This window comes from Stegodyphus dumicola, chromosome 2 (assembly GCF_044657685.1).
Source record: "Stegodyphus dumicola isolate Sdum_Otavi_A_Nest chromosome 2, ASM4465768v1".
NCBI lineage: Eukaryota > Metazoa > Arthropoda > Arachnida > Araneae > Eresidae > Stegodyphus > Stegodyphus dumicola.
Window position 1 is genome coordinate 211,298,661 of NC_140769.1, and position 24,971 is coordinate 211,323,631.

General features: G+C 33.5%; 1 protein-coding gene across 1 annotated transcript in view; it reads left to right on the top strand.

The window, feature by feature from the left end:
• LOC146998821 (uncharacterized) overlaps positions 1-12,204 on the top strand; it is an 80,323-nt gene extending 68,119 nt beyond the window's left edge. Inside the window, exon 2 of the mRNA XM_085811685.1 lies at positions 11,065-12,204. Within this exon, the coding sequence (XP_085667811.1) occupies positions 11,150-12,055 (906 nt within the window). The 5' untranslated portion in view covers positions 11,065-11,149 and the 3' untranslated portion in view covers positions 12,056-12,204. The remainder of the gene's footprint in view (positions 1-11,064) is intronic.
• The last annotated feature ends 12,767 nt before the right edge of the window (positions 12,205-24,971 follow it).

Genomic DNA, 24,971 nt, shown 5'->3' on the forward strand with positions numbered 1-24,971 from the left:
TTTATTTGGGAGCATATTTTATTTAGTTTTTTATTATTACCTCATATCTATTTTTCATTTCGTATACATGTAAATATGCTACTTCACAAAAATGTAAATATGTTAGTCAGTTTATAAAAAAAAATTATGCTTGAAAATTCGTTGCTATGTATTTTTATGCCGCGATGTTTCGATAAATTTTGGCTATAGTATTAGACGATCGCGTTTAGAATATACATGATTTGCTGAAAGAAAGAAATCAACTATAACTTAAGGCACATTTTTCTTTTTGTCACTTTTCTTTCCTGTATACCTTTTACTTTGAACATCGCTATAATCCCTACATATATCACACTCTACCTGGAACTCTATTACGGAACAGATAAGAGCAAAGAAACATTTATTTCCTCTCAACATTAGTGTAAAACTAAAGTACCAAAGTATAATACTTTGGTCAATTTACTGACTTGAGAAAATGTCAGCATAATCGACCTTGCCTATAACGATCTCACCTTAGTTGAGCAGTCTCGCGACATATTTATATAAATATTCAAAAAGGATGCTTCAATGTCATAAATGCTACCTTCGAACCATATATACCAAAATCATTCCAAAACTTTGACGAATAATTTCATATACTGGTCATGATTTTAATATAATTACATCACTTTACCATCATGATTATAACGTAAATCCTACGATAATCGTAATCCTGCTTTATTTCGCCTACTCACCACAAAAAACTTGAAAATATTTTCCGCTTAGCGGTTTTCTGGCATGGAGATAGGAAAGCCGGTTTCTACAACCTTCGTATTCGTCCTCGAATCTTAGGATTCTAGCTTCGGTGCTCGACAAGTGTTTAGTCTGTCTGTGCCACACAGGCAATTCTGGTGTTTGGTTTGATTTAGTTGATTATAACGAAGCACACTTGCGCTATCTGCCTAGGATGAAGGATGCCTTCGTGGAGAACATTCTAAGGGAATCTGGCTAATATACACGTTACACATAGGAAAAACTCCGAAACCTCCCATGCAGTCAACCTATTCGCCTAGAATCGAAACCAGTTTGAAACTACCAGTGCTCAGCGATTTTACCCCTCCGCCACTGTTGGGCGACAACTGCTGTCGAGCCGAAATTCTTCTAGAGAGCGTGATCTTAGGTCTTGGGAATGTGGGAGAAAGTTGTAGAGTGCGTGGATAAAAATCAACGCGCGAAAATGTTGCAACTAGTCGTGCATCCTTGACACGGAGGAAGAAACAAACCTCCTTCGACAGTTTTTTAAACGATCTGCGGGTGAAAATGAGCAGAGCATGACGAAAAAAGCGAAGACCAGAGACAAAAATTAAGCGCTTCCGTAGGCACTTCACTTTTTCTTTTAATTATGTTTTTATAGAATATGTATTTGTTATTTATAAATAATTGTTTCTTCTTGTTTTTGAATAAGAAAATACATATTTCTTATTCGAAAACACTTAACAAAAACAACTGAGGTCGTGATTTGAGAGCTGGCACAGATTAATGGCATTTCGAATTATTTCAATGGGGAAAATTGCTTTGAGATACGAGCAAGGTTACGAAACGAATTAAACTCGTATGTCGAGGTACCACTGTACGTAATTATATAATAGTTAGCAAGCAGATAGTAATAAATAATTTTTAAAGTCTGATGCTATCAATATATAAATTATGTTGACTAGTATAATTAATTTAGAATTATGCGCCTACATATAATAAGATGATGTATGTTACTACAGATACGTATTAATATATACATATATAAGTCTGTGCATATATATGAAATCATAATTCGATTTAAACCAGTTAACAGTTAGAATTACTGAACAACCATGAAAGATTCCTCAAGAATGAAATATGGTGTAACAATGAACACTTAGTTTAGAAATTAGATTCTATTGTATATTGTTGTAAAAGCCATTGTAAGAGTGAAAATTCTTCATTCTGCCTTAATGCGATTTTTTGCGTTTAATGCGTTGTTTGGAGATTTTATGATCCCGAATTATATTGATGTGATATATTAATACTGCATTTGTAGACATACGTTTTCTGAGAAACGAGTCAAGGCGATTGATTTTTTGTAAAAATTTGGATTTATCCTTATTTTATTGACGTGCACCAGCACTGAATTGAGAATGGCTTGTGCTATGCTTCGATGGATGAAAAAGCGTTTGTAAGTAATGAATATTATGAAAGTTTCAGCATATTTAAATGAGTAGTATTAAAAGTATATATTTACTAATACCATATATTAATACTTTATGGTAAATTTTTCATTATAAATCTCATCATAGTTTCATTTCTCATTCTATTGCATTTCTATAGCGGAACCTAAATTTTTTGGTTTACATATTGTAGATTGCATCAGTTTTGCCGCGCAATTTATTCCTCGGTATGTTACTTGTAGTGTTATTAGAAATTCCATTATTTCTGTCTTTTTTCTGCAATTGGTAGAATCTGATTAGGAAATTTATGTTTTTCTTTCAAGATGTATATGAAATTGGTTATATCAAGTGTTAAATAAACGTTGTTATTCGGGCAATAGCGTTAGCTTTATCCAGATTGATAAATGCATTTCTTATTTCTTAAAATCTCAAGACATAAAGACACACTCGGATAGGACAGGACAGGACAGGAACAAGTACAGGGGGCACCACGCCATCGCCATTGACAAAAATGGTATAGCCCCCATGTACTAGCTCTCTGGACACAGGGGACCTGATTACAGTAAACATAGGACATAGCACTAACAACGTTTAGGACATAGCGCAACTTACTGTTACAACATACTTCAACACATAGGACATAGCATTATCATAATATTACAGATTATTTACAATGCAAGAAGTTATGTTCATACGACATAGCATTATCATACTATTACACACTCGGATAGTAGATTCACTCACTTTACGTTTTTTAAGGGTTATATATATATACATTTAGGGCGTGTTCAAAACAACCATTGACGGGTAGTCTTGGCGTAATTCGGATTCATACCAAGATTATCCATTTCTCAAGGCAATAATTTTTGTTATTTTTGCTAAACCGTTTACGAAAATATAATTTTCCGAATGCTGAACTCTTATGCATGAAAAGGCAGATTTTAAGATATTTGTTTTGCAATTTGATGCAAAATTCGTATTTTTAAAACACTGATGTATATGTTCTTATTTTAAAACTCTGCCAGTATATAACATTAAATACCATTCTTGTGTTATCACCATTTATACATGCCGCTTGCTGTACAGCCTGCTGAATACATTTTACTTTCTAGCTATCTACAATTACATCGTGTTGTTTCGGTATGAATAGGGGCGAAGTTTTCATTACTTAGATACATTTAAAGATAATTAATTAAATTTTTCTGATTTTGATATCTATAATAGATAGACAGGATTACTGATAAAAAATTTAAGAAAATAGTAAATGAAGAAGTAAATAGAAAAATTTCGTTCAGGTATTGTGAGATACCAATATAAACTTCATACATTTTACTAGGGGGCTGTTGCCAAAGCAAAATCTTTACTATATATGTCTACCAGTTCTATATATACAGTGTGTTGCTCAAAGTAAACTTCCTGCATTGTGAAGAGTACTTAATGCGTTCTTGCGAAGCTTGTTTTCTCGTACAAGTTCTGCCTCTTCGAACCGAAATTGTTCGTAATCTGCAGCGTCTTGAGTTGTTTATGCAGGTTCTTGAGCTGTTCTGTTATTTCCTGTCGAATCTTACGGTGACGCGGAGAGTCTTGTATCCTTCGTTTACTTGCAACGTATCTTCATCGCGCAACTTATCTTCATCGCTTCTCTTCATCGCGCATATTCTGTTGACGTTCCACTTATCTAATGGGCCTCCGTTTCGCTTCGGCTTCCCTTTCCGAAGCACGCAGTGTTTCTTGGTTTTCTGAATGTCTTTTGTGTGTTCTACTAGTTTCTGATACAGTTTGAGCACGCGAAGTTTCTTGAGTTGCTGCTTGTCTGCTGGAACTCCTATTCGTTTCTTCTTCACTTTCTTGAATGTGTAAGCTTTCTTGTCACTATGCTTGCCTGCTGAGTTTCTAGTTGTATCTTCATTCATTTTTGAAGCTCGCAAGTTTTCTTGTACTTGCCTGCTGAGTTTCCCAGTGTTTCTTACTTCATTTTTATGTAGCTCGCTGTAACATTTGTGCTGTCTTCTTGCGTTCAGGCATTTTAGTAAATTAAAAAAAAAATTATGTAACTGTAGTAAAGTAACATTGCATCTAAATTACGTTAAATACCTACAGAAGTTTAAACTTCTACTCAGAAAGGAACTATACAATAAAAGAAATTAAATTTTTATAAATAAAATTAGAATAGCATAAACTGCATAGAAACATTTCATTATGAAGAAAATGTATTCATTCTTTCCAAGCAACCAGCGATTCGTAAATAAATTTTTCTTGCCAACTCAGGAAACAAAGACCTTTGACACTTCAGGTAATACATTAGAGTTTATGATTTAAATTTATTTCAATATAACAAAATTTCAAAATCTCAATAAAGGAATTAACGTAGCGATAGCATATCGTGTCACGTATCCAAAGGTGAAACATAAAAGTTGCCAAAAGCAGCTATTCATTTAAAATACTGATATTAACGAAAGATTTTCGACATGCAATGACGTTATATTCAGTTTCCTTTAAAAACATTAAGCTTCATTTAAACAAAAGGAAATTAAATTCAGACATTTTTCCTAGCTTTCAAGCTTTTATTGTATTTTAAAATCTTCTTTTTGTCACAGTTGCGCAAGTTTTTCTCGGCGTCATTAGGAGCCGTAGGTCGAAATCATTTAAGAATCATTCCTGTAAATAATGATCATATGATAAATTGCAATACATATTCGATTGTTTTATTGAGAATTTGAGTACAATTCTTTATACATCAGCTATTATGCCCCTTTATGTAACGACAAAGATTATTTTCAATGATTATCCGATGAGAATAATTCTTTACAATGATTATTCGATGACAATGATTATTTGCAACGAATATTAAAAGCTGATGACTATGATTACTTAAATAGAATATGCATGTCATTCGATGATAGCGATTATTTCCAAAGAATCTTCGATCATTTCACTATTGTATATCGCTATACCCCTGGGTTTGGGGCCGGTTGGGAATTGTACTACGGCCCTGTAATTAAGCGTTTTAAATGACGTCAAAAAGTCACTGATCCAGATATTTTACTAGTAACTGCTGTGTATTGTGATCGAAACCGTTATTTAAATCTTCTGAATAAAATTTGGGATAATTCATTTTACATCAGAGAATAAAGCAATTTGTAACACGAATTTCAACAAAACTACATGCATCGAATAACAAGAATTATATAAACGGAAGTATCAGTACAACAAATCGCTCTTTGCAGCTCCGCTTTAGTCCGACACTTGTTTTTCAGCTATCGTATCTACCCATTTGAAGATACCATGTGAAGAATACTTTTTTTAAGTGTGTAAATTAATTACATGTATGTTATGTATATATATGGAGATATTTTTTGAATTAGGAAAGCACCAACTTCTTTTAACGAAAACAACCGAGACATTATCTCCAGTCCAATTTAATTTTTCATCTAAATCATTTCTTAATTACAAAAGTTAATATTAATTTTCTTTGCAAAGGAGACTAGGTGTTGCTGGAAACAAATGAAATACCAAACATTATTAAATTTATTGAAGTCAACAGCAGAAAACTGTTAAACATTTAATAGATCACTTCAATGAAATGTAGTTGCATTTAAACGTATTAAATTGTTTTCAGCAGATGTAATAATCAGGAACATAGGAAGATCCGAAGAGATATTGTGCGTTTAAATACTTTTTTTGTTTTCGCTAATTTTTTTATACATTTCAGTTAACGTGTAAATCTGTGTTTTGAACGCATGGCCCGTTAAGTGAAGAAGTCTGTAGGAAGGCAATTTTTAATCCTGTGCGGAAATTGTCCAAATGAATGATCAGTCATCGACTCAGCATACGCAGCCATCAGGTTGAGATCCCAAACATTGATTAATTGCACTCGACTGGAAATTTCATCAGCATGGTCAACGGAAGCCACCGTTTAAAAAATTTTCTTGTTCTTAAATATATGCTTATTCACTTTTGTAATATGATTAGATACTTATAATCACAGTTCCTTCACTTTCAATAATATATTTCATAAATTGTTGAAGTGCAGACACACACTTCATATTGTAGAAACACGTTTCTCTGGAATTTTTGATGCAAATCCTGGTTATTTTTTCTAAGAAGGGAAAGTAAGGGAGAGTGCCATTTATAAAGCTTAGGTTTTCCAGATTTGCAGGTTTTTCGCGCTCGCATTTTACGTGCTTCTTAAGAATCTCTGGTAATAAAATGGGAACTTTCCATGACTTGTTGCCAATCTAATTGGAGAAAAAAATTTATTCTTTATAGGGATACTTGCGGGAGGTAACCGTCGAACAATCTTCTTGTATCTGTCTCGTCCCATCCTGTTTGTTATTTTATTAAAACGTGTTTGGAAAATTTTTTCCTGATTGCATGGTTTGATTTGAGATGATAGATGTCAATCAGACCTTTTAATATGGCATCCTGAGCTGTTGGTGCCAGCAGCTTCATTTCCTATTATACCTGTATATTCTCATAATGGAATTTAGGTTAATAAGAGGAATATTCATTTCCATATTTATTGTTTTTAAAAGATTTTGAATAAGTAAAGATATTTTCTTCGTGGAACATTGAGCGTTTAAAAATCTTTGACAATCTGTAAAAATGCTCGCAAACTGTAACTTACTACTTTTGACAAAAAACGTATAAGTAATCATTTATTAAATTAATGAATTCAAACATATGAACATATATATTTAATAAAATAAAAATATTTCAGCGCAAATAATTATCGACGTATATTTGAAGAAGAAGAAGGAGAAGCAGGAATATACTACAGCGATCAACTACTAGAAGAATTGGATCCCCAATGTTTAAGATTGCAATACGTGTCGGAAACGTAAGTCTTTTCAGAAAAAATAATAAAACAAAACATAATGTTTCAGGTCCAGTTTAATTATACCTTTAATAATTTTTTGACAAAAACGCTGGTCTGGAAAATAATACGTTTTCAGATTTATAATGCTTAATGTTTTTTTCAATCCTTCATTACAAAAATATATTATAAATGTTTAAGATGGAAAATCCTATTGTGAAGAATTCAAATTTATTGTCATAACTTTTGATTATGAGGAAACGTTATTGCATTAACTAATGAAATATCTAAACAGAAAGCTAATATACAAAATACACGTGTTTAAACGGCCAGTTTGTAAAATTTGTGAATGAGAAGTTGTTATGAAGTTAGTTGTTGAATGTCAAATAGTTGATATAATTAGAGTAACAAAGACAAAAAGGACTTTATGTTTATAAATAATAATATATATGTATGTAAAACAAATTACGTAAACACTGAAATCCATCCTATACTCTATTCGGAACAAATCTAATATAAATTGTTCTCTTCATCTGTTTCTGTTAGACTATATATTTCTAGATTTACAGAGATTTAGAATATTATTTAGCTCGAGTTTAGAGAATGTACTCATCAAACATAATAAAAATTTCCAGATTCCAACTTTTCATTGTAATTATTTTTTTAATATATAATATTAAATAATTTTGAATTAATAGAAAATTAAAAAATAAAAATTAATTAATTAAAATATATTTATGTAGATATATATATCCCCATCACATGATTTACATAAAGATGATGATCCAGCTAAGTGGGAATTTAAATTTCCTGAATCAAATATTTCTCTTACTAAACCACAATATTGTCGAACTATGCACATTTTTTTCTATCTCTGTCACCCCTGACACGACGTCGTGCTACTTTCTTCCTATTCCAACAATATGAGAAATATAAATATTCTAGAAATAGGTAGGTTTAGAATTTCAAATGAATTGGAGCCGCAAATATGAATTGAAATAAATCTGAATATTTTATCTTATTCATCTGCCAAATTTGCTCTGTATTATAGATCAATATGTGCGATCAGAATTCCTAACATTAATTCACACACACACACATTTACATATATATCTATATATATACGTTTATCGTATATATGTTATGGTGAAACGCCGAAATCTGGAGAATGTCGACTTTCACCGGTGAATGTCAACATTCACGTAGTCGCTTGTTGTATGTCCGAAATATTTTCCAAATACTCTTATTTCTGACTTACACCGGTAAATGTCCACATTCACCATCTACTTATGGTGAATGTTGAACACATAAGAATATTATATTTTCTCCGTAATTCGGTCACGAAAAAACGCACTTAAATTAAGAACTTAAGAATATAAGAACTTAAAACACACTGTACATTCAAAATGAGAAAGGAAAATAATAGAAGTTTAAAACTTACTAAATTACGTGATTCAAATCTTATTTATTGCAAAAACTTAAACTCTTATGACACTTTCAATTGCACAAGAGGCCCTTGCTTTTACAACAGCATATATTTGTGGAACACTTCCTTTTGCAATGACAGCGTGTACATATACTCCTCTCTTTTCAACCTACACCACAGCACATCCGTGAGTGTCGACATACACCGGTGAGGGTCCGAATGTACGAGTACAAGAATGTAATGCAATATTCGATCTTTCACCGACGTATTTGGTGAATGTTGACATTCTCCGGTGAAAGTCGACATTCTCCAATTTCGGTCTTTTACGGTAACATATATATATATATATATATATATATATTTATATAAGGATTATATATATATATATATATATATATATGATATATGACAATGATTACATGTTTTTAATTTTCCTTTTACAATTGAAATTTTATTCTTCATGATGGTTTAACTCTAGTCCCCGTTAAAACATTTTTAACATTTTGCTTTCAAATTACTTCAAAACATCTTTCGAAATATAACTTACCAGTATGGATTCACTCTTTTAAAATAATTCTACTTTAATTAAACTTAGGAGATAATATAATCAATTAATCAATATTGTTTAGGAAATAAATTATATATATATATAATCGTTTATTGCAATGCATGGTCGGAAATGCTTTCCTGGCGCCATAGTGACGAGAGACTACACAAGAAAAATAGGGTACGAACAGTGTAAAGATATTTCTTTATTATTCTTAGCGCAGCGGAAACTATGAAATAAGAACAAAAACATTGGATCGTCATCAAAGAAAGTATTCGAAAGTTCCTTAGGAAAGTATCCTAAACATGGGTTTGGTAGGGGTAGTCCAGTGCATTGTTCAGCAAGATCACGAGACTTCACTTGCATTATCACTTCCGCTCGGGGTACGTCAACACATTAGTGCACGAAATCCCTGTTAGAAGTCCAACAGAAACTTGTGGCACATATCGTGGCAGCTGCTGGGAAAGTCCTCAGGATGCACAGTATTTTCCAGAACATCTTATGGTCGATGTGCGAGAGATGTGATACCTGCATCAGGGCGCAGGTCGTAATTTCGAACACCTTCTTTGAGGTCCATAAGTGTCTAATTTTGTTCCTATTTTTTAATTTCTCTTGTGCTAAGCATAATTGGTGTCCGTTCTTTCTTGTGTTTTGTGTTGTTTGTACCGGCCAGGAAAGTTGTTTCGGCCCTGTTTTGCCATTTCATTTTTCCACGATGTCGTCTCTCTCATATATGTGCATAATTACTTATGACTCAAGTGTCGCTACTATATGATGAAATTTACAAACACGGTGTTTACAATGCTACATATTGCCATCCGAAAATATCTCTTTTTTTTCCTCTTGCCCTTCAAATAAGAAATGTGTGTCCTTCATTAAAAAAATCTCCTGGAACTTTAATTCTTCTTTTTTTAAAGACTATGGAGAAAATATTTCAGTATAGGCAGCTGTCAATATTCAAACATTACATTTTAAAAACCATTAAAGTGTAGCCGAAACGCTCCGAAAGGCTTAATTCGCATAAGGATTTAGGAAATACATTCTGAAAAACTTAGCAAATTTTCCTTCAATAAATTTAATGGAACAGGCAAAAGAAATTACAGGGAACAATAAATATAGGAGAAAACAGATATTTCTTTTCCTAATTTGTTTTACTGTGTTTGATTTCTTTCTTTCTTCCTGTATAAATGATTAAAACTTAAAGAATGTAACTGAAGAATGAGAATAAAATTTTCAATTGAATACAAATGGTGGCAAGACTCCTAGTGCTGCTCTGCTGGACCACGAAATAGACCAGCAAAATGTTCTGAATTTGGAATAACGAGAGAAAATTTGAAACCTGTGCAGCCAGCGATGCAAAGAGATTGTTCTGAGAGAAAGATGACTTAAATGATGAAACTCGGAGATAATTTAATGATGTGTAAGGTTACCTCTACTGGGATAATAATAAGAAAAGGTTAAAATACAAAATACGTAAGTAAATTATACAAAAATTGAAGAAATTTAAAATATCTGGCATGCGTAAGAAATAGTAATTGATTCAAAAAATAAATGAATCTAAAGCTCTCAAACTTATACTCGTTTAAATACAGGTTTTGCTGATTCAGAAAGTACGTTAGGTGTATATCTTCTAAAATGCTTTTTCCATCCTTTGTTTGTAGTTGTTTCATTTTTCATTTCAGTTTCATTTTTTCCTCCTATTTTGCAATTTTCGCCCTTCTTTCCCTCTGTTTTTAAGACACCTGTTTATTATTACTATTATTATTATTACAACATATGTAAAAATTAAGTAAGGAAAAGTAAGGCAGTGAAACTTTGCAAATTATCACGCTCTACGTGAGATTCATGGTGGTAGCTTATTGCATACAAATCACGCCAAATTCTTTAACTTCTTTGCTTGGCTTTAGGTCCTTATAACGAAAACAACAAATTCGCCCTTTGTAGAAAAACATTCTGTCAAACAATAAACCTACGGGGAGATTTTTCTCTATGAAACTGAGCCCAAAGTGTTATATAGTATCTAAATATGGAAGTGTTGTACATGTTAAACGTGATCGTCGTTGCATTACTTTCACTTTTTTACTACTGAAATAAAGATATACTGATTATTTTGTAGATTGGAAAACCCTCCTTCTGATCATGAAAAGGAGCAAAAACTGGAAAACGAGAAAGAACTAGAAAAGAAGCGAGAACCGGAAAAGATGCAAGAACTGGAAAAGAAACAAGAACTGAATAAAAAGGTAGAACAGGAAAAGAAGGAGAAACTGGAAAAGAAGCAAGAACTGAAAAAGAAGAAAAAACTGGAATTGACACAAAAACTAGAAAAGAAGCAAGAACTGAAAAAGAAGAAAAAGCTGGAAAAGATACAAAAACTAGAAAAGAATCAAGAACCGGAGAAGATACAAGAACTGGAAAAGAAGCAAGAACTGAAAAAGAAGGAAGACCAGGAAGCGAAACAAAAACTGGAAAAGAAGCAAGAACTGAAAATGAAACAAGAGCAGAAAAAGAAGCAAAAACTGGAAAAGAAGGGAGAACTGAAAAACAAACAAAAACTGGAAAAGCAACAGAAACTAGAAAAGAAGCAAGAACTGAAAAAGAAGCAAACACTGGAATGGATTCAAAAATTAGAAAAGAAAGAAGAACTAAAAAACAAGAAAAAACTGGAGGAGATACAAAAACTAGAAAAGAAAGAAGAACTGAAAATGGAGAAACAACTGGAAGAGATACAAAAACAAGTAAACAAAGAAGAACTGAAAAGGCAGAAGAAACTGGAAAAAATGCAAAAACTAAAAAACAAAGAAGAACTCAAAAAGAAGAAGAAACTGGAAAAAATGCAAAAAATAAAAAACAAAGAACTGAAAATGAAGAAGAAACTGGAAAAAATGCAAAAAATGGAAAAGAAGCAAGAGCCGGAAAAGATGCCAGAACTGGAAAATATAGACGAGTCAGAAAAGTCGCAATACCTGGAAAAGAAGCAAAAAACGGAAAAGAATCCAAATCTGAAAAACAAGCTGGAACCGAAAAAGAACTGTCAAACCCGAAAAGGAAACCGGATGAACACCGAAAAGAGCCAGAACTGGATAACGACTGTAGAACGATTGATTTAATGACCAAACGAAGCAAGATCCGGAAAAGAAAAATAGAACAAATAAATCATATACCACTGCAAATAATACCACTGCAAGCATTAAATATCAACGTCAAAAAAATAAACACCCTTCTTCAAGGAAGCCTTGCAATACACTGTCATAACCTAGAAGGTATAGGAAAAATCAGCTATAACCTCATTGCCAAAACAGTTGTAAAAGATATAGTTAACGTAAAATTTCCTGAAGCCAGAATACCAAAATGTACAATTCATAATATTCCAAAAACATTTCAACTCTGACGCCTTGATTCAAATTATAGCCCAAGAAACATAATCAAATATTTCCGAGCTAAGACCTTTATTTAAACTGAATGATCAAAATAATACTGATAAATGGATCATAAAATGTCACGGTCAAACTTTCCAAAATCTTATGAGTAAAAAACAAATATATATTGGATGGCGCACCAATAAAATAACCGAGTTTATCGGTGTACGCAGATGTCAAGTCTGTCAGGATTTCTCTCATAAGACAAACAAACCAAAATGCTCATTCTGCGGCGGAAAATATCATGTTTCTTGCTGTTATTCCCAAACTCCGTACTGCATAAACTGTTGGATTAACAATGAAAAGTATGAAACAAAATTTGACTGTAAACATCCAGCTTTAGCTATTTCCTGGTCCACATATCAAACAAAAGTTAGACGAGTAAAATCCAATACATATTATCAACAATAATGCAAGATCCTGCAGACTATCTATAGACCCTTTCCATCAATAAAAAGAATAACAATGGCATCCGCTTTCTCAAAATAAATCTTCAAAGAGAGAAGACCGTCACCGACCAACTAAGTCAGTATCAAGTAGATTATCTGGCAGATTTTATTATAACACAAGAATCTTATTGCATCACTGGCAGACTAGGAAAAATTCCAAATAACTGGACAATTATTCAACGTCATGCTTCAACCGGTGTTTTATCTCCTCGTACAGCCATATTCATTCCAAACAATAAATGGAATTCTACAATAATGATTAATACTCGAGATATAATCACAATTTTAATCAATACTAATGCATCTCAGCTTCTTATTACTAGTATCTATGTATCTCCGTCAAAAATCCAAATCAAAACTTATCCATACTAAATGAAATCTTACAACAATAATAATAGTCCGCATGTTTTAGTGGAGACTTTAACTCCCATAGTACTTAATGGGGATACTTACAAACCGATCACAGAGGAGAAATACTTGAAGAATTTTTAAATGCAAACAATCTCATTCTACATAATCATTTTACTGACCGACCTACCTTTGATAATACCTACAATAAAGATTGGACTGATCTTCTTATTTCTACAACACATCTTGATAATAAAATTAACAACAGATCAATACTAAATGAACACTGAATCTGATAACAAATATATCTCTTTTGATATAACTGAATATACGTCCTTTACTGCACTTACAAGATTTAAAATCAATAATAACAAAGAAAAGAAAGTTCAATCCAATTTCAAATGACTTTCTAAATTCTATTATTCTGTGTACAACTAAAACAGAACTTAATAATATTACCAAGGAACTTATCAGAAAGTTTCAAGATACCTAAGAACGTACCTTCTTCAAAAGATCAAGAAAACTCAAATCATCGCAAACTGATGAAGAACGACTCAACCTACTTCAAAAATACAAAAAACGAAAAGCCTCACATAAAAAGCAAATAATATCTGCAAAACGTTAAGCATGGTGCAACTATTGTTCAAACAACCAGGATACGTATGGCTCATTGTACGAAATTGAAACCAACAAAATCTTCCACCCAACGCAACTTACAGTCACTAATACGGGAAATAATGATAAAAATGTTACGAAGATGACTTTAGAAAACATCCTAGATGTTATTCTACCAAACGAAAGCATATATGATGATTCAACTGAACAAAGATTAATTCGTTTTAATCTACTTCCACGAAAATGATATCCCATTTACATCCATGGAACTCAATCGAATTATTAAAAAACTCAATAACAAAAATGCTCCTGGACCAGATAGAATCTGCATCCAAATTATACATAAAACTAATCGTAAGCTAATTCTAATCTGCAATAAATGTCTTCAAATTTGTATTTTTCAAGACTGCTTAAAAACAGGACAAATCACACTCTTCCTCAAAACGAAAAAAGTTCCTGATATTCCTAATTCCTATCGGCCAATTAACCTTCTTCAAGCTCTTGGAGAAATTCTTGAACGTTGTATTATAGGAAGACTTGAATACCATTTTCACCATCATAAATTCATTAATGAAAATCAGTATGGATTTAGGCAGCAAAAATCTACCATTCATGCAACCAGTGCAGTCCTAAACCAAATCAATGTTAATAAAATCAATAACCTACACTCCGCAATAATCAACTTAGATCTTAAATCAGCCTTTGATTCATTATGGCAGCCCTCAATTAAAGAAGCACTTAGAAATATTGAATGCCCTTATAATATCTATCAAATTATCAATAATTTCCTTGATAATCGGCATAGTCTCATTTTATATAATAATACTTTAATCAGAAGAAAACAAGTTCGTGGATGTTCACAAGGCGCATGTATGAGCGCAGAATTATGGAATATTACATTTAATAAAATTATAAAAAGTGCCTGGCTTCCTTTTGCTAAAATTACTGCTTTCGCCGATGATGTCGCATTTGTTATTAGTGGAAGGTTCCATTTAATCCTTCGAAGAAATTGTCAAGAAATAATAGCCATATTCCAGCAAGAATGCAAGAAAATTAAACTTGATATTTCATCCTCCAAATCTAGAATCATGACAAATAATAAACCTGGACAAAATCTTACTAAGCAACTTTCTCTTAAAATAAATGGCAAAAAAAATCAAGCATACTAAATCAATCAAATACCTAGGAAAGTATAATACATCAAAACAAAATTTTATCGAATATCTCAAAGAACTTAAAATTCGTACACATTCTATAAGTCAAAATCTTCGACATGTGCATGGCACAAACTGGGGTTTAAATCGCCATATCACCAAATTACTATATCGTACAGTAATAACCAAAATTATTACATACGGCTCTGCCATCTGGCCATTCCCTATAACAACAAGAAAAGAAAAAATTCTTACCTCAACACAACGACAATTTACGCTTAATATTACCAGAGGCTTTGGAACTACCTCCAGTACTGCTCTTAATATCTTAGCTGGAACTATTCTACTCCATGTGGAATCCATTCAAGAAGCAATTTATTCTACAATATATCAACTTCGCCATAATATTACTTATAACAAAACCATATACATCACAGAGGATTACGAAATGCGCCCTGCTCCTTACAATAGACATCTCCTGCTGTATCACACCCAAAAATGAAAACATCAATAAAAACTAAAACTAAAAACAATTCAATTGAAGTATTTAATTATAGAATCAAATATTAATACTGACCGTCAATCTGCCATCTATGCTATCTCTAACCCAGAAAATCAGTCTTTTATTGCTCATGACATCAATAACCTCTCTAAGAAACAGATAATTTAAAAATTCATATATCATGGATAAGAGGCCATAGCAGAAATGCCGGTAACGAAACATTCGACAAACTTGCAAAGAAGCTGTTCCTAATCAAGAAAGCAATTTCCTATATACGAAATTTCCCAAATCTTATCTTCGATTCTCCATAAAAGAACAAATTACCCAAATATGCCAAGAACAATGGAATAACGCATCTACAGGTCGACGAAATTACTAGTTCTACCCCTATTGCAATACTGACACCAAGAGTACAAAATCCTTTTTAACATGTAATATTACTGGCCATGGGCCATATCGTGTTTATTTTCGTCAAAGAAACTTAATAAACACTGACTTCTGTATATGCTGCTAGAAAGGAGACAGTGATCACTATCTTTTCTCATCTCCTCTCAAGAAAACGTATCCTGTTCGCGCACCCAGAAATATTGATATATCATTCAAAAGAACGATCAGCAAATTTCAACATGTTCATTCTAATATGAAACAAATTCACCAAAACTTAACACAATTGGATTAAATCCATGCAGAGTAACCCCATCTACAACAGACGAAATATAACAAAATATTTAATTTTCACCCTTGTAGAATTTTAAGATAATTATCGATCTTTGTCACAAATACTTATTTCTACTGATCGTAATAAAAAAAGCCTTGCAAAATCCATAATAAACAGAATGAAATATAAAAATTGAGTCGTGAGAGTAAACTAGAACTGAATAGGTGAGTCATGATACTGATTTGCTGTGTCATGACAAAAATGAGCTATGAATATTGTATGAATCATGTAAAATATATGAACTTAAACGAGGAACTTTTTATGATCTCTCTAATCATGAACACTTTACTGACTTATGAACTCTGCCTAATGAATACTGAAAACTATTTGAGATCATGAATTCTAAAATACAATTTTATTCTCTTCTACATGTTATACTTATATTTTATTAATTTTATTATATGATTCATCATGTATTATCCTATATTTTAGCACTTTATTCAAAATTATAATTTTATTATAATGGCACATTATGTGTTATTGTATACTTGATGTATTATTCTACATATATTTTTCTTCTATTTTAAGAATTATTCCAAATTTGCCATATGATATCTCTACATATAATAAAAGAAAGAGTCTGTCTGTGTGTTCTGTGTGTTTCTTTCCTTTGCACTGCGCGTAAGCTAATAGACACACGGCTACAAAATTTGCTACATAGGTGTATCTAGACAAGGGCCAGTGCACCTCGAAGCGATTGTTTCGAAATTCTAATTCGAATTTTTTTTTAATTTTATGTTTTGTGACGAAATCGCGTCGTTTTGAGACATAATGGCCTATAGGAAAGCGAGATTTTACTCTACACACTCCATTTTCAAATCGTCATGAAACGTAAGCACTTAGATATTTTACGATTTTAAAATATATTTCTTGTTTCAATAAATCGATTAAATACGATTTTATTTAACAAATGGAGCTTAACACATTTTCAAAGGGATATTTTCTAAAAAAGTTTATTTTTAAAAATGTACAGTTTATTTTTCTTTGATTTTTGGACACGTTAAACTTTCATCCTTGCGACTGCTTTTACAAAAGTAATTTTGGAAAACTGATAATATTTTGTACTTTTAAAAATATGTTTAAATGAAGCTTCCGAGTACACTTCACACATCTCACATCTTTAAAAATGTGATTTTGGAAACAATTTTCCTGTCTTATTGTTGTTGATAGATTTTTGATGAAATCGCATCATTTTGAATAGTTTCATTCTTTTAGGGCGCACCAGCGGCCGAGCGGTAAAGTCGCTGAACACTGGTAGTTCGGTCTGAGGTTCGAATCCCGCGAACGGGCTGGCTGCATGGGTGTTTTCGTGGTTTTCCCCACGTGTATACGACCAAGTTTCCCTTAGAAAGTCCTCCACGAAGGCATCCCTCCTCTTAGGCAGATAGCTCTAGTGTGCTTTGCCATAATTAAAATACACACCAATACACCATTGTTTTAGAAATATGGGTTTGGCAACAAGTTTTCATCGTATTTCTTATGTCACTGTTTTTAAGAGATTGGCATATTTCATTGTCATTTATATATATGTAATAATAATATTCCATAATCAAGAATACACTTGAAATTCTATCTGTATGTCTTTTCATTTTTAATGGCGACGTGCTCTTATTTGAAAGTACGCGGAATTAAATCCACAGCCCCGTAGTCAAGTTGTTTTTCCCGCCTTTTCTACATGTACAGTTATAGAATGTTCTCGAAATATTTAAAGCGAACTGGATTGGCTGACGTCATTTTTGGAAGCTCCGCCTTTCCAGAGGCTATAAAAAGACTCGCAAAAGGAATATCGGGGCTTTTTGTTAAATGTTACGATGCAGTAAACTTCATACAAAAAGTTATTAATAATTCTTTTTTATTTACTCCGCATATCTGATTTTTGTAACTGCTATTTCGCCTGAATAATAATAAATGGATCCTGTTTTTTAAACTTATCATCTGATAATTTAAGCTAAGACTACATTTATGATTCTTCAAAAAAAAATAATAATTTCTTAAAATATGTTCTTACTTGGCTGTTGAGTACACTATTTAATCTTGCTCGTTTTTGTGCTGCTAAAAAAAACACAGCATAAATGATTGAAATTCTTCACATATATATATATATAATACATTTTTATTAATTTTTTTTGATAAAGTTGTTCTGTAGAGTAAAATTCTGCGCGGAATTTTATGTTTTTTGAGTTGTTTTCATGTTATTTTTTGCTTATTTCACTTTTTGTAAGATACTGAAAAGTTTTGCATATTTTTTTTTTCTTAAACGGAAAGTTCGTTAATTTTTTATTAGGTTAATAATTATTTGCATTAAGAGATATAGCTTATTTCATTGTAATTTTTTTCTCTTGAAAATATAAGATAAAATATCATTAATTATACTTTGTTTTCAAGAAATTTTTTGTTTCTTGTATTATTTTGTGTTATTTATTGCTCATTCCACTGTTTTTAAGATTTTGAAAAGTTCTGAGTGATTTTTTTAGGAAACAAAGTTCTTAACCTCCTTTATACCATTTGAGTTCTTAAGATTTTGCAAAGAGAAGTTGGTTAATTTATTTATTAGGATAATTAATATTTGTATTAAGGGATATTGCTTATTTCATTGTAGTTTTGTTACACGTAATAACTTTTTTTATGAAGTTGTTCTGCAGAGTAAAATTCTACGCTGTTTTTAAATTTACCGTTTGGTGTTTCTTTCAGCCATTTTTCCGGTACATTTATAGCCAGACGAAGCTGCTAGTGTTCTATACAAGCTTGATGTAAAACCTGTTTTATTAGATTTCCCTCCTTTCCCAACAGCACAAAGTTTCGAGTTCTGGTCTCATCCGATGGGCTAATAATTGATTTACCCACTACAATATTACTACTACCTTCTAATGACCCTTTTTCTAGTTTTTTTCATTTCTTCTATTAACCGTTCTCCCTTTTTGTCCTCCTCACTTAAAAACTAACTTCTAAATCTCTCTTTAAAGAACTATCAGCAGGTTTATTCTTCTTCTGGGCTTCCGTCCGTGCTCTATTCGGTTAGTGATTGGGAGCTATAGATGTGCAATCTTTAATGAAGCTCCAACACTTTTACCTGTACATGTATGTATCTAAATGAAAGTGGCTCGTTTTGATGTTATACTAGCGAAACACCAAAAAAAAAAAATCTTGATTTAAATGATGATGATTTAAATAATTTAGCTGGTATTTTAAGGATGAGGATTTATACTAACTGCTGATGATTTTTTATTTAAGTTATCGTGATTATATGTTATAGTGATGAAGAATGTGATTAAATGAGTATGATGGTAATAAAACTTTAGGTGATAGTACTTTGTATTCAGGTGATTTTATTATTTGACGACTTCAATGATGATGGTGTATATGATATATAGTTTCGTATGATTAGTATGGGAATGATGATGTGATTTGTGTGATTGTGGTTTATTTTATTCTGACGATGGTGATAGTGATCCGATGGTTTAAAATGATGATGTGTTTTGTGTGGTGAGGAATATTTAGATGATTTTGATGATGATATAGATTTGACTGATGAGGATTTTATAGCTGATATGATAGTGATCTATAGAATAGTTTAGAGGGTTTCGGCAGTGGAGACGATGGTTAAATGACGATGAAGAAGAAGATGATTTGGGTTACATTGCTTTCTATTTAGGTGAACTGGAGGATTATAATTTATCTATCTCGACGATGAGGTTAGTGACGATGTTAAACTGATGTTAAACCGACGGTTTAACCTGATGATATGTTTTGGATGATGGGGATAATTTAAATGATTTAGATGATAATTTTGATTTATCTGGTGATAATTTTATAATCTATATTCTGGTGATTTAGATAAAAATTTAGATGATCATTTACATGGTTTAGATGATGAAGATACTGATCAAATGAGAATGGTGTTCTTGATGATGAAGCTTTAGATTATACTGATTTTTTTATTTAATTTGAACGATGATGATTTATCTTAATTTGGCGATGTTTTCAATGATGATGAAATGATATATATATGACGGTTTGAAATGATGATATCTTTTGGATAGTTATGATTATTTAGCTGACTTAGATGCTGATTTAAATTTAGCGGATGAATTTGATTGGATTTTGAAGATTTATATTTAGATGATCATTTCAATGGGTTAGATACTGATTTAGATGATGATTATTTAAACAATACTAGGGTCATCTGAAAAATCAATTTTCCGCACACCATAAAAAAAACAAAGCACTATAACTTTTAAAGACCTACTGCAAAAGATACAGCTATATTTCAGCTGCTTCTCAGCATAACAAGCATCGGAACTGTATCAATTGTTATATCGTCGGTTAAGTATATGCAGTCCAGTCTCATAGAAGTCTGCCGCCTGGGAAGGAAGGCAGCCTGTCATAGTTGCCTGCAACATTTCTCTTGTGGTAAAGTGATGCCCGGACAGGAAAGTCTTCAGATGCAAGAACCAGTGGAAATACTTGAAAGCAACATGGGAGCTATAGGATGGAGGCTCAGACACCTATGGAATTCGCCGTATGCGTCAGATGTTGTCGGGGTACAACACAACACCAGCACTGATCACGTAGTGAAAACATAAAAATTGAGCAATACCGCAGCCGGGACTCGAACCAGGATCTCTCGAATACGCTCCGAGTATGCTATTGTTACATCACGAAGGCATGCAGAAAGTCAAAATCAAGAAAACGCCCTTGCAGCTGGCCCTTTCGTTCGCGTGGATTGGAACTAGTGCCCAGCGACTTTAATTCTCTATTGCTAGTGGGACCCTCACATGCTGAGCGTATAGAAATAGCTTCTAAAATTGTATATAACAGTGTAAACAAAATTTCAGAGCAGTTTAAATCCGTATGTACTGATACTACAATTATTTTCAAATAATTTTCATATTTAATGCAATTTAATAATAGAAAGGAATTTGCCTTAATATATATCTTTACAAATCTATTGCTTTTATTTCTGTGATTGCAAATTTTTATAATTAATGTACTGGTGCGCAATATGGTAATCAAACCCAATATGGTAATCTGAGTAAAGCGTTCATCAACATCTGTAGATTCATACAGAACACATAGCTGGAAACAGCAACAAAGGGAATTCTGGAAACAGGCATCCACATGCCAACGCAATATACACTCATTGCCATAAAAATTTGCACACCAAGAAGTAACTGTGAGATCGTAAGGAGATTTGGCATGAAGATACATGTCGGGTAAATATGGAAATGCTTAGAAATGCAGCGTTAGAAATAGCCAATTGCGTAATGCCACTTGATGGCGTTGAACTTGGTTCTTCTTGGGGTATAAAACAGGTAAGCAGAGATTGTTTGAGTGTCTTCTCAATGATAGAGAAAAATTCCAGAGTGGACCTGAAGAAGAAAAACTTATTTATACTTTAACCTTTAGGCCTATCCTAATTTACGCCTCATCTGCTTGCGCTGTGGTTACGGATAAGAGCATCTGTAAACTGAAAATTTTACAATCTAAATTTCTCCGTCTGGTAATTAATGCACACTATTACGTGCGTAACGACCAGCTGCATAAAGACCTCAAATTGGACGTAAAAATATCTCAATCGAAGAAATGAAGGTTTTTTTACGAAAGCCCTTGAGTGCGATACTCTGAGCTATTTCGCTACCTTCCATTATGAACTGTTAGACGAAAATCGAACACTAAGACCCTTTGTAGCTCATATGATTGATACAAATTTTCCTAACTAATTTGCGAATATTGAAATGCTATCGTGACCTGTATATAGTGTAAATAAATTTATCTTATCCATCTTAAGTTTCATATTGTATTACTGTTTGTAAAAAATGCTGTATAATATCCTCACAACAAATCAGCAGACATTATCAACTCACGAGACACAGGACAGCAAATCAAAACTCCTCCAGACCAATGAGTTGAAATTTCCCCACCCACGTGGCAATGGTCACACTCCTTACCTCACCCTCAGCGCTCCTTCAAACACGACAGCAGTTAGTCAAGAAATGCCACACCCAGGCTTCGAACGGCACTACTTCAGAGAGACGGATCACGTTACGCAGGTTCGCATGATAATTCTAGCATATCAGCGGAACTAGGAATTGTTTGAGTGTACTTAATATTTTACTCAGGAAACGCTGAGGTTGACATGCCGTTACGCTGCCATCGAAGCCAATATCAGCAGCTGTCACAGTTCGAGAGGTGGAGAATCATCCGGATGATGGAAGCTGGGTGGTTAGCTCGGCGAGCAGCTCGTCAGGTTGGCCGTTCTGAGTTTTCTTTGAGGAGGTGTTCGACCCAGTGGACATGCGACATGCGACGGAGGACGTGGGCACCACCCCTCCACCATAGGTTAATTGGTGTAGCATCACGTCCACCTTTATCTAAAACAGCCGTGAAGCCACACAAGGGCCCCACACCTGGCGCCCAAACCCAACGCCTAATTCACCCCGGTGGCGGTCCTACTGTCTAAAACTGCCCCCGGGAGCTCACTCCATCCTACCGCCCGGGCACATTATTTATTTAATCATAGAAATAATATACAGATGGCATTACAATGGCTACTCATATGATTACATGCATTTTCTGGTTTTACATACAGATTTTTCTTTCTGGCACATTATATTGCTTTCTAGTACATTATAATTCTGTTTGTTACATTGTTATTCGATTATTACATATGATTGTCTGTAATTACTGATACATATAGTACAGTCATTGGATTTCTGTTTATTAGTTCGGTTCATTGGTAGTAGTTCATGTGTTATAAGCTTTGAGACATTCATAGTGTCGTCCATCCTCGGGTTCCTGCTAAACTTATTCGCTGCAGTTTATATTCACATCCCTTATTTGCTGCAGTTTTATATTCATATCCTGTTGTGAACGTTTGTTTTTGCACCTGTAATAGTGCTTGCTATCAATAGAAACTTATTTACATATTTACACCATTACATAACTCTCTTTCCACATTGAGGCAACACTTGTAATGTTGCTTGCTAGACTGAGGAGGCTTAATTACATATTTGCACTATTTATGCTGAAATCAATTTGCGACGCACTCGATTAATACTTTCGCATCAATCATATTTACATATTTACTTACGCGGAGCATATTACATATTACAAGCGATGCTTATGAAATCTATTTACATAGTTACATTCTTGAGTATTCTCTTAAATACTAGATGTATAATCTTTACTGATACCATTGGGCCTTATGATTGCATAAGATTTCTTATATTAAGGATGGCCTATATGCACATTTTCGAGTATACAGTGCACATTTTCGGGTACATATGTGATAATGCTGTGTGCCAGTAAATTGGAGTACACTTGAAAACACACTTGATTAACACGCTTGCTTAATAAACACATTTGCACTGAGCATATTTACGTTGTACTTTGAGGGGGATGCACTGTACATTGCTTGCTTGCACCACTCTACATTTCTGTTTGTATTGCTTGTTGAAGGTATGACTCATGCAAATTTATATAGTATTACTCGCGAGCTTATTATATTTATTTACATATTTACATTCTTAATACTCTCATTGATTCTGGGTCTATAATTTTTACTGCTGAAATTAAATCTTATAGTTGCATAGGGTATTTTATTTTGAGGATAACATACGGTTTATGTGACGGAGCTCAATTTGGCACAAATCCAGATTAAGTTCCGCTAATTTGTCCATTAGCTGCACAATCTTTTTAATTAGGTGCCGTTGCTTAATCAGATATTTACAGAACGGTTGTCTGTTATTATCTGGTAGTCTAATGTGGAGACCCTCAGTCAGCGGGCATGTCTCCAAGTAATGCTCTGGCGAGCCCGGTTCTCCACATGCGCACTGACTTGTATTGCAGAAACCACATTTGTAGAAAATGTCAGGAAAGGGACCATGCCCTGAGATAAACCTTGCGAGCTGCGTGTTTGCTATATTTCTGTCTGTGTCCACATAACCACAGAAGTAATGGGTCCTCCTCTCTGTGTTGCTCTCGTCCCATTCACATTGCCACTTCCCCATGGCTTTCAATCTCAGCGTACGCTTAAAGTAAGAACGCGGCCATGGTATAACTGTCTCTGCTATTGCTGTTTCTGTGGTGGCCTCCTTTGCAAGCTGATCTGCCATTTCATTCCCTTCATGGCCCTCGTGTGCTTTTATCCATTCTAATGTGATCTTAAAATTTGGATTATTTCTAAGGGCCTTCTGTATCTCTTGAATAATTTCAGAGGGATGGTCGGGGTTCCATATCGCATGTAATGTTGACAAGCTGTCAGTTTTTATTGTGGCCTGCCTGCATCTTATGGAATGTACATAGTGGATTGCTTGCAATATGGCCAAGGCTTCACTTTGGAAAACGCTGTTGTTTTGTCTGAGCCGGCCCTTCCATTTTTCTATGATGAACCCTGCCTCATGGCGGCGTAGGCACAGCCCACTTTCTAGTCCAACTTTGACCCGTCCGTGTAAGCTGTCAGGCCAAGTGGCTGGTTATTATCCTTAGGCTTCACCGAGACGTATACCCCTCTTCCTTTAGCCGCTGGGTGTACATCCAACGGGTTGCAGCTTTCCTCATACTCCTCAGGGGAGTAAATTTCTTCATCAAATGTGACCATTTTTTTAGTTGTAAGACTTGCTGTCGTGCCGCCTCCTCCTCAGCACGGATGTGCAGGGGCAGTAAGCCTGCCAGCACATTAATTTCTTCGCTTGAAGTGGTGCGATAGGCCCGGGTAATACCCAATGCAAAGGGTCGTTGAATGGCATTAAGGTGTGTTTAACCTTTCTCCCTTGCATTGGATAGGCCCATACTGCCGCAGCATACGTGACTATTCTTTCTA